The sequence below is a fragment of the Pseudorca crassidens genome, chromosome Y (assembly GCF_039906515.1).
Source record: "Pseudorca crassidens isolate mPseCra1 chromosome Y, mPseCra1.hap1, whole genome shotgun sequence".
NCBI lineage: Eukaryota > Metazoa > Chordata > Mammalia > Artiodactyla > Delphinidae > Pseudorca > Pseudorca crassidens.
In genome coordinates, this window is record NC_090318.1 from 15,931,841 (window position 1) to 15,951,157 (window position 19,317).

Sequence of the window (19,317 nt, forward strand, 5' to 3'; positions counted from 1 at the left end):
CCCTCTACTACCAAGAACCCCTGCCTTGGAGCACTGAAATCTTTCAGAGTGGGATCTCTAATGAACCTCAAGAGGTTCCTGTCTCTGAACCTATGCCCTTTTGTTTGGGAGCTTTGAGAGACACACACCCTTTTCTCACTGCTTCCTCCACCGCTTTTCATGTATTAGGCAGAGACTTCTTACAGGAGCATCATGCTGGAATTTGTTTCTCTGAAAAGGAAGACAGGTAACATAAAAGTTAACAGTCAAGAAATTTTCTGGAAAAGGCAATTATTACAGAGTAGCAGAAGTGTATTCAAGAGCAGGAGACAGCTCGGGTGATTTCCAAGTAGGATAACGTCGTGGGCCTACTCTATACTTGATTCCTCCTCTTGTCAGCGCAGGGCCTGGCGCTCTAAAGATTCCATTTTCCTACCGGAACCGCCCCCAGTGTGTCTCACTTTCTCTAGCCTCGGGAAGTCACTAGCTGTGGGCTACGCCTGCGCAGTCGCGGGGACGGAGGGGAGCGGTCGAGCTTGGGGGATGGGGAAGTCGTGAAGCCACCTGCGCAGCCGTTTGCTTGCCAGTAAGCGTGGCTGCCTGCGGAGCTCGCTTGAGTTGTCTGTTCGGAGTCTGCAACTACTAATTTCTTTCGGCACCTCGGAGGATTACCTGGCAGCGCCACCAACACCGGAACCCAGTTGGAAACGCTGAGGTCTTAGTTACCGCCATGCCCAAAAATAAAGGTAACGCCTTGGCTTCCGAAACCATGGTTTTGCTCGGCTTGGTGTCGTTGGCAGTGACTCGCGGCGGTGGTAGTTCTTCTTTCTCGTGCTTGGTTGGTGTCTCTGAGTGGGAATCTGTTGTCGGGACAGGAGCTGGGAAGCGACTCCTATCTCCCTCCCACTTTGCTCACGTTGCTATACAACCGACGCCATTATTCTAAGGGCCTCTAGACGGAGAGTGTAAAATTTGTTCCTGGTTCACGGCAGGCTAACTAGCGGCGCGTCACGAACCTGGAGAGCCTCTTCTGGGCCGCCTGGCCTCTCCGGCGTTGGGCCCTTCCCAGGACTGACCAGGACCACTTTTTAACCAGTGATTCTTGCTTTTGTGACCGTTAAATCTTCGTACATATTCTCTTTGTGGACTGTTGGTGAAGACATTGCTTCTGTGTAAACACTAGGTGAAAGCTTGTGACGTATTTAGGTTCATCTCTGCCTGTTTACTTTCCTCCTTACGTCACAAACTTGAACATTCTTGTTTACAAGGTATGTTATACATTTACAAAAGTTTTCAGCCTTCTTTTCTCATAGCATAGATTCTGGTAGTAAATATTTCTACCCATCGTTATTCTGAGGCAAACCGTTCACGAATTATCACATTCGACAATAACGTTGCTTGGAACTTCCAAAATGGGAGTCCTAACCTAAGTAAAGCAGAGCAGTCGGACCGTCACTCCTTAAAGAAGTTTTCCTTTCTAGAGACCTGAGTTCTGTCATTTTTAATCTCTACAGCGCCTCCTAGGAAACTATAAGGGCAAAGAAGGCAGCATAGCACCACATTTCACAGTCTACAAGAAATGTCCCTTCATTATTGATTCTTGACACTCATATCTACTGTGTCTCCTTTCTACTTAACCGCTTGCTGCACGGATTCTACTTCATTTTCTCTTTGTAGCTGTCACCACTTACTTTGCCTTGCGATACTTGGTCACAGCTCTTTGCTTGCCCTGTTGAGTTCACTGCTCTCTGTGGCCCACAAACCAGCTCACAGATTGTTTTTCTAGCAAGTGTTTTCCTGCTAATTATTAAGTGCAACAGTAGGGTTGTCTTTCTAACCATATGTTCGGTAAATTAGATAAGGCTTATACCAGTGTTTTCCTTATGTATATAATTCATGATTATCTCACAAATAACAGTACCTTTCAAAAAATATCTTGTTTCCACCCGTATTTCTAGTAATGAAGTTTCAGCCTCCCTCGCTAGATTGTATATTCTAAAGGGAATAATACCTGTTTTATGAATCTTGGATTACTACAACTTGGCACTTATTGTATGTCTAATAAATTTTTGTTAATGTTGTCTTCCTATGCTTTTCTCCATCCTTAGGAACTTAGATAGTAAGTTCCCTCCTTCTGTAGGACTTTTAAACTAACTGATGCCTAAGTAAGATCACATCAGAGAATATCTGCAAATCACATCTGATTTTTTATTAGAAATTTTAATTAGAGTTGATTTACAACATCTGATTTAAGGAAGAGATCTGTGAAATTTGCTTGAACTTAGTTTTAGAAAGAAAGATGAACTATCTTTCAGTATCAATATTGATATTGAAATATTCAGTATCTGTATTGAATACAATACATTGTTGTATTCTCAGTTCTTTCAAAAGACAATTTTAAATGGATTTTATTACTTGATAGTAAAATAAGGGGTTTTTAAGGTATGGTTAATATAGACTAAACTCCTGGAAATTATACTTCTGAATTTAAGAATTACAACATACCTTCAGTTAAAGACATCTGTGTACCTCTCTGAAATCTCCTTTCTTCCTCTCTTTCTGGAGATAATCATCCTGAATTTGATATTTCAATCTGTGTATGTAAAACCAATCTGTTATTTTCTAGGTTACTTAGTTGAAACCTGTTGTTAGGACTCCTGAATTTTTGAGGTGAAGTTTAGTAATGTAGAAATAAAACTCTATAGATATTTTTTCTTCATTTGAAAATTCAAAAACCCTGTGAACATAGTGTCAGTGAAGGTTACCCAAGTAAGAATATAAAATTACTTTGGACCATATGTTGAATAACTTTTGCTTTACTCATGTGGCTTGTTTTCTTTAGAAATCTTAGAAATCCATTCTTAAATCAGAAAAAAAAACAACACATCCTCTGACCCACTTAAGAAGAACATTTGGGTAAGATGCTCCTACCCTTTAAAGACATCACTTTTTTCTTCTTTTTTAAAAAATTTATTTTATTATATCTTATTTCTGACGGCGTTGGGTCTGCGTGGCTGCGCGCTGGCTTTCTCTAGTTGCAGTGAGTGGGGGCTGCTCTTCATTGTGGTGCGCAGTCTTCTCACTGTGGTGGCTTCTCTTGTTGCAGAGCATGGGCTCTAGGCGCATGGATTCGGTAGTTGGAGCATGCAGGCTCAGTAGTTGCAGCCCGCAGGCCCTAGAGCCCGCGAGCTTCAGTAGTTGTGGCGTGTGGGCTCAGTGTTGTGGCTCGCAGGCTCTAGAGCACAGGCTGAGTAGTTAGTTGTGGTGCACAGCTTAGTTGCTCTGCGGCACGTGGGATATTCCTGGATCAGGGATCGAACCCGTGAACCCTGCACTGGCAGGTGGATTCTTAACCACTGCACCACCAGGGAGGTCCCTCTTTTTTTTTTTTTTTTTTAATACTTCCAGGAAATCTACATTTTATTGAAGCATTATGCCAAACTAAGGACATAAGATTTTTAAATTTTCATTCATTTAGAAATATAGGAACTACTCTTGGTTTATGTGAAAAACTGGCAAACTGCGATATATAACTAAGTAAGCAAAGCAGGTATTACCCTTGTCCTAACAGAGCTTCCAGTGTATTTTGAAGTTCTGGCATGTTTTATATCTTGAAATAAACACTTTTTTCCCTCTTGAATGATGTGTCCTTAATGTATAGGATAGTGAATCCAGATACATCAGGGAATTGTGAAGACCACCTACCTTTTAGTATAGCACAGCAATGTGAGGCTGCCCCAGCAGGTAGAGGGTGCATTCAAGAAGATAGATGTCAGTTTTTACAGTGCCAGATGCACATTTTAAATTCTGTTTGGGATTTTTGTTTCAAACACTTCCCATGGGTCCCTTATTACTATCTGTCACAGCCTTTCTCCCATCTATTGGAAATGGGTGCTCTTGCATAGGTTTTGGAATGGGAATAAAATGCTATGAAGAAGTAGCCTAATTCCTTGATTATGTAGTAGGAAGTTTCACAAGGAAATAATGTTATAGTAGAAGACATTAAATTTTAGTGAAAGTAAAAATTCAAAAGTACAGCTAAGTATGATTTTAAATCTTTAGCATGATATGGTTGTAGCAGAGGGCTAGATAATAGTTCTTTGCTGATGGTAGTATAAGTGAATATACTTATCAGAAGTCTAAGGAGGTGGATACATAACCTTTATCCTGGAAATTCTACTTCTATAAATTTATCCTAAGGCACTTGTTTGTAGGATAATCTCAACTCAGCCTTACTAAATAACAGTAAAATATTAAAAGTAACCAAAATAAAGAATTAAGTTTACTCTGTTAAAATGTTCATCTTATTCTATTGTTCAATTGACATGAAAAGTCATGCAAAACAAATTATTGAGTGGGATTAAAATAAGTTGTAGAAGAGACTATACGGAATACAATTTTAATTTGAAAGCATGGACAATAAAATGTTAATAGTTATCCCTGTTAATGGGATTTTTGTTCTCTCTACTTCCGTATAAGAAGTAGTTTTATATCAGAAAAATCCAAATCTAAATGTCAAAGTAAGATATGTGCTTGATAATATGTTTATCTGGTAAGGGATTTAAAAGAAAACCTTTGACAAATTGTAATTATTGGGTAACCAAATTAGGTTAAATTTTAAAAATCTTACTTAGAGTTCTGTTAATATTGTACTGCTCTTTAAATGATAATTTTTTTTAGTTTTCTGTTTTTATAAAGTTTAAAGTCTTATTTTAGCTTGTTTCAAGTTTAGTTTGTAAGATATTATATAGATAATTACACTTAATTTTTTATTCACTTTTTAAATCAATTAGGTAAAGGAGGTAAAAACAGGCGCAGGGGTAAGAATGAGAATGAATCTGAAAAAAGAGAATTAGTGTTTAAAGAAGATGGACAAGGTAAGAATTTTGAAGTTATTAATGTCTTTTTTTGATAATATGAATTCCAGTCTTTAACCTAAAATGGATCTTAGTCACAATCCAGAAGAGTTGCTTTTATTCATTTATAGTACCCCACACTTCTTCAGAATTTGTCTATTGAATAACCCATTGTATACTATTTCTGATAGAGGATTAATTGGTGGCATTTCTGTAAACATAGTTTTCTTTGTTCTATGTGGAAAAGCATTATATAAGTGAGAGTGAATTTCAGGGTTTAGAGCAGAGTAAGGGTGGCTGCCAACACTGAAAATTTCCTACTCTAGTGTAATAGTGGGTAATGTTATACATTATTTAGTAGAGTATGACAAATACATCCAAGGCTATCAGACCCTCACTACTCCAGTGCTGCTAGCACACGATCATAAAATTTAATAAAACAACTGATAATTGTTGACTGACTTTTTAAGTAAGTGCAGACTAAAATTAAAAATGAGTAAACTAAATTGACTGAAGCAGTTTTTTCCTTTTAAAAGAAAAGTTAAGCCTACAGAAAAGTTGGAATATGAGTACACCAAACTCCCATCTATTCTTTACCTAGATTCACTAGTTTTTAAAGTTTTCTTTGTGTATTTATTTTCTCTTTGTATATGTACATGAAAATTTTTACTAACCTTTTTAACTTTCTTATTAGCAGATATAGTTATATACAGTTACAGACTTTAGCCCTAAGTCCTTCAGCATGTGTCTCCTAAGAACAAGGGCTTTCTCCTGCATAGCTACAGTAGAATGGTCACTAGAAATTTAACCTTAAGATTATACTGTTATTTAGTAAGTACTGTTTTTTATGGTAGCCACTAGCCATGTGTGGCTATTGAAATGAATTGAAATTAAATTTGAGCTATCAATGAACATATTGTTTAATTCAGATATATAATTTTCCCTCAATGGAAAAATTCTACTGAATATTGCTGACCTAGTGTATAATCTACATTCACATTTCTCCGTTTGTTTTAGTAATTTCCAGCACTTTATTAAAAAACTGTGTACTTATTCATGCCATACTGCAAGCCACTAGAAAATCAGCATCTTTATTAATTATATGAAAACATGTTGTCTGGCTAAAGATAATCAGTTACTTAGCCTTCATAGTGTCTCCTTACATTAGAAGTTTGTTTTCAGGGCCAATTTTTAAATTCTTTTCTCTCTCATTTTCTCCCATATTGAAGAAGAGCTGAGCAGTAAAGCTAGGTTCATTGGCCTGTGGTGAAAGGGACTCAACTTATCAGCCCCACAGTGTAGATCTCATTTACCTCTCAGTGTAATTATAAATAGTCCAGGGTCTCTGTGATGTTAGTCCTTAGAAGAAATTTAGTAGTGTGAAGGTTTTATATTAATTACCTGTTTCTTTCTCCTTACTCCCATGCCTGCTTTTGTCATTTAAATCTAGAAGAGATTGCTCCATACTGGCTAATGCTTATATCAGTGTTTTCAACTTCTGTAGGTTTTTATTTGCTCTAAAAATAAGAGGGTAAAGTATATAAGCATAGCTGGAAAAGGCTATAGAAATGGTTCAACAGATGAAGTGTGGTCTCATTTTCTTGGATAAGATTATTATATGTCTCTTTCAGATAGCTCTCACGTGGTAGAATACTTAAAATTTTCACTGAACAAGCCTTTCTTTTTAAAAAAATTATGGTTTGATCCAAAGTTAGCAGTAAAAGTGAAGTTACCAACTTAATATCAATTGTTACATTTTAAGAAAAATTAAGCAATATTTTACAGTTTTTTCTTTTGTTTTTTTTCCTCCCTAAGAATATGCTCAGGTAATCAAAATGTTGGGAAATGGAAGATTGGAAGCAATGTGTTTTGATGGTGTGAAGAGGTTATGTCATATAAGAGGAAAATTGAGGAAAAAGGTAGGTATGGAGATTTATTTTACTTTAATACAAAATTTACCTTTTAAAAACTTGGCTCTGCTTTAGATAATATATGGGCCAAGCGACTCATTTTTGTGAGTTCCCGAAGACTTCAAAAATAGTGATTTATGTGGCAATCTAAATACATAAAATTATAGAAGATCCGTGATAACTTTCATAATAGAGGATTATATTTACAAAGAATTATTTGCTTCACCTATGTTGGATTTATGCCAGAAATGTATACTGTTGAGGAAACAATTAGACAGATTCAGTCTATAAAACAAATGATGTAGACTCTTAAATGTTATGCCATGAAAGAAACAAAAAAAGCTGGAGAATTGTTTTAAGATTAAAGGAGACTAAAGTAATTGCTAATTAAATATAGTATGTGTTCCTTGGTTAAGATTTTGGTTTGGGGGAAACAGCTGTACATGATATTAGGAAAATTTGGAATATGTTAGATCATAGTTTTTAGTAGTTCAGGCGGATTTATTGATCACATTGTTTAAAAGTTCCTTCAACACTAATTTTTTTATTTAAAAAATATATTTGGTCTGTTAAGTCGTTCTTTTCCGATTAATGGTGGGATTTGGTCCTGTATTTATGTAGATTGGTGACTGGGTGGCTGTATTTGTGTAGGTGACTGATTTTCATATATGTTAAATAACTAAATATCTCAGGAGTGATTTGTGATTAAAGGTCTTTCATTTACCTGACAAATAATGATGTTTTTGTAATTTTTAAACTCTCAGGTAATTGAAATAAAATAATTATGTATTTTTAACATCCTAAAATAGAAAATTTGACACAAACTGTATACTATAGCTTTTTCTTAATATACTGTAACTATAACTAGAGTCTGTCTCACACACGCATGTGTACACACACACACCCACAGTATACTATATTCTATAGTTTTTCCCTATTTCATATTTTTTGTAGGAAGAATGGTTTAACATTGCACTCTATAACTTGTTTTTATTTTGAATATAATATACAATAAATTTTATTTTATAGGTTTGGATAAATACCTCAGACATTATATTGGTTGGTCTTCGAGACTATCAGGTAACAATCACATTTAAATTTGTAGTGCCCTTGTATTTAGTAAGTCGTTAATATTTAGAAGATGCAATAAAAGCATATTTAAGCAGTCCTAGCCAATTATGACTTCTCACCATTCTGTCGTCAAAATTTATTAAGGTCCAGTTGTATTCAAGACTATAGGATGTACCTTGTTTGGGATAGTTCCCATGACTGATTAAATGATACATGTGTTTTGTGGGAAAACTGGTTAGTACTGTTTTTATTTTAAATATCACGTGCAGTAAGTATTCTCTTATAATTTTGGATAAATACCATAGACCATCATTCTGTCCTCATTCATTTATTTTATTATTATTACTATTTTTTTTTGTTTTTGCGGTACGTGGGCCTCTCACTGTTGTGGCCTCTCCCGTTGCGGAGCACAGGATCTGGACGCGCAGACTAAGCGGCCATGGCTCACGGGCCTAACTGCTTTGCGGCATATGGGATCTTCCCGGAGCGGGGCGTGAACCTGTGTCTCCTGCCCTGGCAGGCGGACTCTCAACCACTGCGCCACCAGGGAAGCCCCTGTTATTATTATTATTTTTTAATATTTATTTATATTTTATTTGGCTGCGTCGGGTCTTAGTTGTGGCAGGTGGGATCTTTGTTGCCACGTGGGGGATCTCCGTTGTGGCATGCAGGATCTTTTTTTAGTTGTGGCACGCGACCTCTTAGTTGTGCCATGTGGGATCTAGTTCCCTAACCAGGGATCGAACCTGGCCACCTGCACTGGGAGCACAGAGTCTTAGCCGCTGCACCACCAGGGAAGTCCCGTGTCCTCATTCATTTAATGTTCAGTTGTATTCTAGGCATTGTGCTAGATATTCAGGGGTTATGGTTCCCAAATGTCAGTCAGTGAAATATTTATTGGTGCAGGCTGATTTGTTCACTGTTCTGTAGTGAAATGAGAAGATATGCACGTTTTGTATGGTGTTTTTCACATAGCTAAATTATCCATTTTCCTTTACTTTTTTTTTTTTTTCCTTGGCTGTGCTGCAGCTTGAGGCTCTTAATTCCCTGACGAGGGATTGTACCCATGCTACTGCAGTGAAAGTGCTGAGTACTAACCACTGCACCACTGGGGAACTCCCCTCCATTTTGCTTGTTAAATATATTTTTTAAAATTACCTTTTGTGAAATAAGAACAGTAGTATATGATGGTGGTTTTTATTATGTTCTTACTCATCAAAACAAAAATTTAGTAATTTTATGGCGGCGTCCCAATTACTATTTTATTTTAAAATTTAGAGGTCTCAAGTCCAAGTTTGGTAAACCACTATTCTAGATGATGCAGCTGAATAAGTCAAACCTTCCAATCTCCAAAAGAGTTTTTACAGTTGTATAGTAGAAGGATAAGACATGCACTCAGTAGTTACCGTACAAACTATTTTTTAAGTGTATGTTATAAATTTGAGATGAACACTTAGAAAAGAACATGATAGTTGCCCTCTATGATGTCAGCCTTCAGACTATATATGCATTGTGAGTCTGAAATTCATCTGATTTCTATCGCACCCATCATCTGTGTTTAATTTGTTGTGAGTGAAATGATTGCTGTCTCTATTATCAGGTCAAGTTTTTCATAGATAATAGGTTGGGTCTAACTGGTTTGTAAAGTTTCAGTCTTCTTCCTTGTTGATTTTTTACATGATCTGTTTGTGATTGAAAGCGGCATTTTGAGGTCAATTAATATACTTTTCATTGCCATAATTTTTATTTTTTAAAATTATCCGTATCTCTTGATTTTCTCTATTTAGTGAAATATTCTGACAAAGTTTTTTTGACATGGTTTCTTTTAGTTCTTTAAATATATTTATAGTAACTGATGTAAAGTCTTTGTTAAGTAAAACTTCTGGGTTTTCTCAGCAACAGTTAGTAATGACTTCTTTTCTTGTGTGCGACCACCCTTTCTTATTTCTTTCTGTGTCTGATAATTTTTTTGTTGAAAACTAGAAAATGCAAATATAACATGGCACGACTGGAAATTAGATTTCTTCTAGCAGGGTTTGTTCATCCTGTTGTTTGTTGAGGGATTTTTCTGAAACACATTCTGTATGGTCTGTATCTTTTTCTTGTGTGTGGTCACTGAATGCTTGTTTATCTTAGCAAACAGCCCATGTGTGAGATTTCATTAAAACCAGTAAGCCTCCCAGCTTTTGCATATGGAATCTGTGCATGTTGGAGCATACCTTCTAACACTCATCCAGGCAGTAATACTCTCTTATTCTTAATTTCATGCTTGTGCAGACTTTCAGGGTCACTCAGAACTGGGAGATTAGGACCTTTCCAGATCCTTGATGAGTTTATGCACAGCCCAGATTCCACATATGAGTGAGATCATACAGTATTTGTCTTTCTTTGTCTGACTTATTTTTTATTTCTCTTAGCTAACTGCCCTCCAGGTTCATCCATGTTGTTGCAAATGGCAGGATTTATATATGTTGGATATTAATCCCTTTTTGGTCATATCATTTGCAAATATTTTCTCCTATCTAGTAGGTTGTCTTTTAATTTTGTTGATGATTTCCTCTGCTGTGCAAAAGCTTTTTAGAGTGATATAGTTCCACTTGTGGGTTTTTTGCTTTTGTTGCTTATGCCTTTGGTGTCATATCCATAAAACAGTTGCCAAGATAAATATCAAGTACCCTTTCTTTGTTCTCTTTCAGTAGTTTTATGACTTCAGGGCTTGTGTTTAAGTCTTTGATCTATTTCAGGTTAATTTCAGGCAGTTTTTGGTGTAAGAAAGGGGTCAATTTCATGTAAGTATTCAGTTTTCCCAATCCTATTTATTGAAGAGTGTCTTTTCTACACTGTATTGTCTTGGTTCCCTTGTTAAGAATTAGTTGACCATTTTTGCAAAATTTTATTGCTCCGTTCTCAATTCTCTTCCATTAGTCAACAGGACTCTTTTTTTTTTTTTTTTTTTTTTCCCCATCTTCATGTTCCCTAGACCAGGAAGGCTTTTAATATTCCAGCTTACAACATATTGGGTGCAGACTTTCATACGTTCAACAGGACTCTTTTAATGCCAGTGCCTTACTGTTTTGACAACTGTATTTTGAAATCAGGAAGTGTGATGCCTCCAGCTTTGTACTTTCTCAAGACTGCTTTGGCGATTTGGAGTGTTTGTGGTTCCATATAACTTTATCTGTCTGTGAAAAAAAATGCCACTGAAATTTTTATAGGAATTACGTTGAATCTGTAAATTACTTTGGGTAATATGGACACTTTAGTAGTATTAATTATTTCAGTTCAAGAATGTGGGATACATTTCCGTTTGTGTCTTCAGTTTCTTTCATCAGTATCTTATAGTTGTCAGTGTATAGATCTTTTACCTCCTTGGTTGAATTTATTTCTGAGTATTTGTGTTCGATGCTATAAATCGATGCTATAAATGAGGTTTTCTTGATTTCTTTTTTAGATAGTTCATTACTAGTTTATACAGACATAACTGATTTTTGTGTTGACTTTATAACCTGAAACTTTACTGAATTTGCTTCGTGTATCTATTTTTATGAACTGGATCATACATTGATAGTCTTTTCTTTTTTAATATTCTACAATAAAAACTTGTTAATTTGTCCATAAAAATATATCATTTTCATGTCCATTTTCTTGGTTTAACTTTATATAAACCCCCAAAGTGGAGAGAACAGTTATTAATTCCCAGTTTAATTCTGTTTTGTGCACAGTGAAACCACAATTCTTAAGGGATTCCTATTCTAAAATTAACGTGGTAGCTACGAACAGCTCTTCTGATTCTTAATCTTTTGCGAATAATTACGTATCCTTGCTATTCAAAGTAATCCAAAGATAATAGCAGCATCACCACCATCTGGAAGCAAGTTAACAGGTTATTAGCCCGATCTTATATCTACTGAGTCAGTATGAGAATTTTAACACAATCCCTGTGTGTTTTGTGTGCACATTACAGTTTCAGAAGTGTTGGTTTATATTACATTGCAGTTGCATCACTGTGATGATTTCAGTTGCCTTTCTTGAGGTCTTTTCTAGGTTAATTGTCAGCATTCAAACTCATTTTTTCTTCCGTAAATGACTCAGATTCTTTAAAATGGAGAAACGTGAACATTTTAGGGCAGTAGTTCTGAGGGATATTTGCCTCAGCAACACCCAAAAGAGCTTTTTAAATACAGATTTTTGGACTTTACCTCAGGTCTGTCAATTTTCAGGAGATATGGTTATCTTTTTAAAGTTCCACAAACAATTCTAATAGGTAAGGTACCCTAAGAACCACTGTTTATAGAAAGGCTTATTGATTTTCTTGGGTAATAATACCACTTGCAGTTTGAATTATAGCGTGGCCAAGGACCACATTGCATCTTTTTCTCTTTTTCTTTCCTCCCCGCTCCCCTTTTTTTCCTTTTTTCTCTTTATTTTATTAAAGTGAATTCTATAAGTAATTCTTCTAGGCTATTCATTATTTGAATGCAAACTTCTTGACAAGGGTTTTTTTTAAAGAAGATAGAGGGAAGGTGAAGAAAAACAGAGAATTTGTAATGGAACAGTGAGTTTTCTCTTAGTGTGTTTAATTAGAAAGTAATTTATGAGACAACTGATGATATTTTGGCATAACCGGTTTTGTTGGTTACTTGTTATTCTCCAAGGATAACAAAGCTGATGTAATTTTAAAGTACAATGCAGATGAAGCTAGAAGTCTGAAGGCTTATGGCGAGCTTCCAGAACATGGTAATTAATGTTAAAGTTATTACGTTTCCCTGTCTTACAGTAATATTAGCTCGTTAGTGTTTAGGTGAAGCAGTTTTGACAGAATTATCTCTTTTACATATTTTTTACATATGTGATTAAATTAGCTTTAAGTATGTATATCCTTCAAAATATTAATAATTTAGTAATAAATTGAATTCTCTTCCTAATAAATGTTCTTTTGGTGGGGAGTGTAAAAGTTCATAAACTCTGGACTTGTATATAATATCTATTAAAAGTATACATTAGTTACAGTGTTTTAAACAGTTCTTAAGAGATGATCTGTCTTCAGCTAAATGAGGGCAACAGTTATGGTACTTGTATTGATTTTTATAGAAAACAATGTTCAGTTTCACTTAGCATAGTACTATCCCAGAGAGTTTTGTGGAGTGTGTGTGCTTTTAACAGATACTCCTTTTATTTCTTAAAGGAAAAAGTATTGCATTCTTACTGTAGTAAACTTGAAAAGATTAAAGTAAATTTCTAGTAACGTAAAAGAGGCAATATAATAAGCTCACATGTTTAACTTGGAAGCTATTTTATTTGATTTACTTTACTCCATTGCATTTTATTATAAAATTATGAGAGTTTTGAATAAGCATGAAACTTCTGATGAAATTATTGGCCTTTTAAGAAATAATAAGATATCTGGAAATCAGATCAATACTTTGTTACTTTTGTTGCTTAGGAATAAGCATGATTTGAATGTTTTTCTGACTGATTTGCTAAGTCTATCCAGTGGTTAACACTCATTTGGTTAGTTATCCAATGGTTGGTGAAGTGGATGTTCTTAGAAGTTTATACATGCCAAGGGTAAGTTGTTAACATGTACAAGCCCTTTTTGAAGCATACTTCAGAAATATAATAGCTACTAAGTTAGTGTAATTAGAGCCAGCCTGCCTTACTTATATCTTTTTGAACAAAATAAAATTATAGTGCATATACTCTTCATTGTAATGACTTTGCAGTAAACTTCTGGAGGTTTCAGTGTGAATTTGCGTTGTGTGATGAGTTGTTTGTAGGAAGATTTTTCTTCAAATGAAATGGTTGAATTGAAGACTACCTATAAGAGTCTTGTTGTATAGTTCAGTGTTTTAGTATTCTTTACTGTTTCAGTATTATTTCTTTTAGTAGGCAATCCACCTAGTAACATCTTGATTTTATATATATGAGTATATTGTTACTGTGTTTTTAGCAAAAATTAATGAAACAGATACCTTTGGTGCTGGAGATGATGACGAAATCCAGTTTGATGACATTGGAGATGATGATGAAGACATTGATGATGTAAGTAGTGGATGAACCTTGTGGTTTTTTGATTGTTTTGTTTATGAAGGTAATCAGATCTTTACTTTTAATCTCAGAATTTTGAACACTTAAATTGAATATATTTTGAGACTTATCCATAAATTTGAATATTCATTAGTATTCAGAAACCCTCTAGTCAGACTTTTTAAACTTTGAGAAACCTTGTAATTCTTGAAACTCTTCTTTCTTTGAAACGATCAGTTAGCTTTGACAGTGGGTACTCCATAATGATAGCTTACTGGATAAGAATGTCTACAGTGATAGCTATTAAGTTTAGCAGACAGCTTTAAAAAATATGCCATCTCCCAAGTATGTTAAAAGAAGAAAATCATATTTAAGCCAACTTGCTGAAGCATTGAACTTGCAATATTCTCCAAAGCCTTAAAACGGAGGCGTGTTGCCTATGTATTTAGAGGTTACATGATTTTATTTGTCATATATCACTATTGGCCAAACTCTTGATTTGGAGTTTGTGGAAAAAGGTTGTTTTTCTTAGTAATAAAACAGTGAGAGTAAGAGTGTTAAATGCCTAACTGTTCTCCTGTTACTATATTTACGTGAAATTCGCCCTGATTTTCTTGAAATTGCATGTTAAGTAATTGGGATGGTGGTATGGCTTACTACCATCAAGCTTACCTCCAGTCAAGCTTATTAGGCCATTTTTTTTTTTTGTAACTCTGTATTAAAAGTGTAGTTTAGAAACAAAAAGTCCAAAAATATTAGTGTTTTATTGGATACGAAGGTGAGATTTTAGAATACCTAGAGTATTTGTTCCTGACAAAGATTGTGCAGCACAATTAGCTAAATTTTTCAAGAAGAAAAGATTCACAATCTTTCAATCACCAACATCTTTATTAAGAGCATTTTCAGACAGAGAAGTTGAATTTTAAATTGAAGTGAACAATTACCCAGAAATAGAAAATGAAAAATGATTAGAAAAATATTGTTCTAATGTTTTTAAATATTTTTTACATTATACTTTTCCTATCAGAAGGTCCAAAATTTTGACGTAACTGTTTCAGTTTGCATTATTTATTTATGATGCTTTTGTCATTGTCTGTTATATGTTTGTGATTATAAATTATGTAAATGCTAAAATGAGCATCTCAAGTCTGCTAAATTGTGGCTGAAAAAAAAAATCAGTTAGCTGTGTTTTCGAAAATTGAAGTCCCAGTTTTATGAATCAGAGTTACAAATCGGAAGTTCTATAAACTGATCATATAAGAAGAAAAAATCCAGTAATTGAATAAATTCTGTTTAATGACATCTTTGTAGCATAGGTGGTCTCTAATGCTGACAACAGATTTCTTAGAAATGCTGTTCTCTCTATTTAACTAACATTTTGTTAGTTTTGTCAGAGAGTTTTTGTGGCTCAATTAATACTTTGACAGTAGAACTGACAATTATTTTCTGTGGCAAGAATGTAAAATGCAACAGTTGTGTAGTATATTAACAGAGACTTGAACGTTTTGACAACTGAGCCGGAGTTGAAGGCTAGGAATATAACCAGAGTGAATGCTTGAATACCCAGCCACAGAATTAAGTCTTCTCTCAGAAGAAAAAGAAAACACATTTCTGGATCTATGCCAACACTTTCTTTGGTACTGTGTCTAAGCAGCCTTGTTGGGAAAGAAACTAAAGACAATGGTGATTAAAAGAATTTGTGTTATTTTGAATACTTTGGTTAGGTTTATGTTTATTACCTCTCAGTCCTACTTTTTCCAGAGTCATTTTGCCAGGTGATTTACTTGTTTCACTCCTATGATTAAGTTGACTCAGAGAAGAATTTGGTTTAGTACCACACTTCTGTCATTCTTAAGGGAATTATACTTCCCCATGTCTGTTCCCAGTTCCAAAACAAAAAGTGTCTGATCACTAGCATGAAAGGAAAGAATGAGATGCTAAACTTTATTAAGAATAGGCTGCATAACATCGAATGTTCTCGTAGAGATTTACTGACAACAGACAGGAATTGAGAAAAAATCTGGTTGGTATACAGAATTTTTGTTCAAGGATTTATTTTCCAGATAGTCTAAGGGGGTCCTATATGCAGTATTGTAAGAATTATTTTTTCCATTGATCTGATGTTCTTTTCACTTAACAGATCTAAAGTGAACTCAAAGTTTCTGAGGATTGTTCTACAGTTTGAATTTTGGTCATCACCTGTTAAGAAGAATAAAACTTCATTCAGCATGAATGTAGTTTAAGGCACACTGATTTATTTTCATTGTTTTAAAGTATTTATTATATTTGTATAAAAAACTGATGAAACTGAATTATATTAAGTAAAATGTTAACACTTTGTTCTTTTAATGTGATGGAACTTAGGGGTAGAAGATCACAATATCTGCTGTTAAAACAGTGGGAAGAAAGAAAGAAGAAAAGAGATGCCTTCCCCACTGTGATTACTTTACTTCCAGTTAATGGATGTTTTGAATAAATTGCCTTATTATTGTAGACTGTGATAAGCCCTAGTTCCAACTAGTCTGTTTACAGAGTCTTTCTGTATGTTCCAGTTACCTAGATGGTCTCCTGAGATTTTTGATAAAATTTAAGGAAAGCAGAAATCTGCATTTGAAGTCAAGAAAAGGGGCTATTTTCAGATATATGTAGCCATGTGTATTTTTATATACTAATTTTGGTAACTTGTGTATTCTTTTCATCATTTTATGTTGCCACCATCATAATAAAAGGATTTCCAAAATGCAGTTTTTAGAATACAGGTTTGAGTAGTAATTTTGAATTTGTAAGATTAGTAGTTGAAAAAACTCTATTCTAGGTAATACTCAATTTTCTTAACGTTGAAAGTTTTGATGTATTTGTTGACAGTGTTTTTACTCAAGTAAGACAACTTTTAATGGTAAAATAAGTAGATTATTCTTTACTATACAAAGTAGATTGTGTATGTTTTTTCATTGTCAAAAGTCATACATTGTAACACATAGTTTTGAGTTTTATGAAAAATTAAATTACAATGTATAAATGAAAATCTAATTTCATAAAAAATTCTATAAGCTAAGTCTTTCTTAAACTATCCCTTAGCTGAGATAAGGGAAAGGAAGGAACCACAGCTAAGAAATACAATAAAATGTTGCATTGAGTATATCTTGGCCTTACTTTGTGTTACTGGTGTATTTTTATGTGCGTTCCAATTTTTTTGTGTTTATATTTTACTAGGAGTTTAGATCATAACCTTTTTTAACGTTTTGTTTTGAAGTTATCAACTATAGTAAGATGAAATTAAGGGCAAGGCTAGTTAAACAGCCTCAGTTAAATTTTATACAACTTTAGTAAGAAAAGATTCATCAGGTAATTTGTGAAACATATTTTCTGTCTGAGAATTTTTCAGCAGTGAAAATTAATATACAGGGAATACGCCTTTACCTGGTTTCAGTAATATAAATATAACTAAGGGGGATAAAATAAACCTTCATATGGTTTCATCTCACTTTGCTCTAATTTTACTTCCCAAGTGTGAAAACTCTAGGTTCAAAATCTGAGGCCAGAATATGTACATAATTAAATCTAAGAAGAAGAGAAGTTTCACAGATGTGGTTTGTGGTTCTTAATCTGTGAGTTCCTGAACACTTACCTAGGTGATGAATGTGTTTGAGACTAAGGACTAGTTTTTAATAATCTTAAGAAACAAGCTTGAGAAGGTGACTTAGTGGTTGTCTTCATGGGCAGTCAACTAGTCTTTTGTACATAAAGGTATATTGTTTACATATCTTCAACATTTTGCCAAAAATATCAGACTCTGCATATGTGATACAGTTCATTGTAGGTAGAGAACCTACTTAAAAAGCTTTTCTCTTGACTTCCTCAAATAAATATGGTTTGTCCCAAGATTTACTCTACTCCCAGTTTGTGTTTGCTAGTTGTTGTGGTCTGATTATGTCCTTTGAAAATTTGTATATTGAAATCCCAACCCCTAAAGACGATGATATTGGCAAGTGGGGCCTTTAGGAGGTCATCAGGCACCAAGGAGGAACTCTTACAAATGTGGTCACTGCTTTTATGAAGGGAACCTCCTAGGTTTCTTCTGCCATGAGAAGACAGAGCAAGAACTCAGCAGTGTGCAGATCAAAGGAGAACCTTCACCAGAACTCTAACCATACCAGCACCCTGATCCTATACTTCCAATGTCCAGAATTGTGAGAAATTTTTGTTGTTTTTAAACCACCCAATCTGTACTATTTTGTTACAGCAGTCTGAATGAAGTAAGATACTGGTAACATACTTTTTTCTTGCTATTTAGTACCAGTGCAGCATAGTGTTTCATCTTGAGTTGGATCGAAGATGTAGCTTATGTGAATTTTCCCATGGAATTATTTTGATACACATTATTAGAAATTTTATAGATTTGTTGTTTTGATAATATTTCAAATAACGAATGAAAGGAAGAAAAACTTGTTACATTCTTTGATAACCACAATACAGTCACATAAACTGTGTCTCGAAAGGAAATCAAAATGTTTGAAAGCCAAGAAAAGTAAGCTTTTTAGTCAGTCCTACATATTTGTGGGTTCTGCATCCATGAATTGAACTGTGGATCTAAAATATTAAAATAATTCCAGAAAGTTCCAAAAAGCAAAGCTTGAATTTGCCACATACTGGCAACTGTATACACACTATTATTATTCTATTTACAACTGCATAGTATTTACATTGTATTAGGTATTGTAAGTAATCTAGAGATTCTATGCCACTTTATGTAAGGGATTTTATGTTCTTAGATTCTGACAACTGGGGGGAATCCTGGAATCTTCAGGAGATACCAAGGAACAGCTGACTATAGTGATGTGGTACTGATTAACTTTTTGTATAGTAAATTTGGTAGGGTTGCATTTTCATGCATTGTTTATTCTACTTATAGGACATATGTATATATCAGTATAAATATGTTGTGTTATTAAGGTGGTTAATAAATGCATAAGCTTTTGTGTAAGAAGGCTGGCAACATATAATTAGTTGGCTATCGTTTCTTTGAGCCTTAAGGAACCTATAAACTGCATTGTGGACAGTCTTGTATTTTATTAAGGAATGACCATTGATTTTCTTGCCATATCTTGGTATCATAACTAAAAATATACTTGCTTACAAAACTTGTGATTGGTTTAACTTAATCCTAGCTATGTTGAGTAAGTGTTCCTTCATTAGTTATATGCTGTCAGTATTCACAAATGAGTAAACACATGTTTTGAATAAAACACATTGTTGATACTTTTATTTGTATTTTATACATGTTTTAATCACATTCAGCATTAGGTTTTGGTTGACATAAAATAACAATGAAGTTTTTTTTTCTTTTTTATTATTGTGGTAAAATGCACATAAAATTTTTACCATCATCATTATTTAAAAATATACAGTCCAGGGGTATCAAATATATCCACATTGTTGAGCAGCTATCACCACCACCCTTAACACTTTCCATC

General features: G+C 34.3%; 1 protein-coding gene across 2 annotated transcripts; it reads left to right on the plus strand.

Annotated features, from left to right (window-relative positions):
- The first annotated feature begins 487 nt into the window (after nt 1-487).
- LOC137217857 (eukaryotic translation initiation factor 1A, X-chromosomal-like) lies at nt 488-19,076 on the plus strand. 2 transcript variants are annotated; one of them, XM_067724848.1, is made up of 7 exons: nt 491-725; nt 4,773-4,856; nt 6,651-6,754; nt 7,775-7,825; nt 12,472-12,553; nt 13,767-13,858; nt 15,984-19,076. In XM_067724848.1, the coding sequence occupies exons 1-7, from the start codon at nt 710-712 to the stop codon at nt 15,987-15,989; spliced, it is 435 nt and encodes a 144-aa protein (XP_067580949.1). In that variant the 5' UTR covers nt 491-709; the 3' UTR covers nt 15,990-19,076. The 2 variants fall into 2 exon arrangements, with proteins under 2 accessions (XP_067580948.1, XP_067580949.1); XM_067724847.1 differs by lacking the exon at nt 12,472-12,553 and having other exon boundaries at nt 488-725.
- Nucleotides 19,077-19,317: the final 241 nt, after the last annotated feature.

Excerpts from the sequence above, each read along its gene's own strand:
- LOC137217857 (XM_067724847.1), top strand. Across the intron at positions 4,857-6,650 it reads GTTTAAAGAAGATGGACAAG|AATATGCTCAGGTAATCAAA; the intron begins GTAAGAATTTTG and ends TTCCTCCCTAAG. Across the intron at positions 13,859-15,983 it reads ATGATGAAGACATTGATGAT|ATCTAAAGTGAACTCAAAGT; the intron begins GTAAGTAGTGGA and ends TTCACTTAACAG.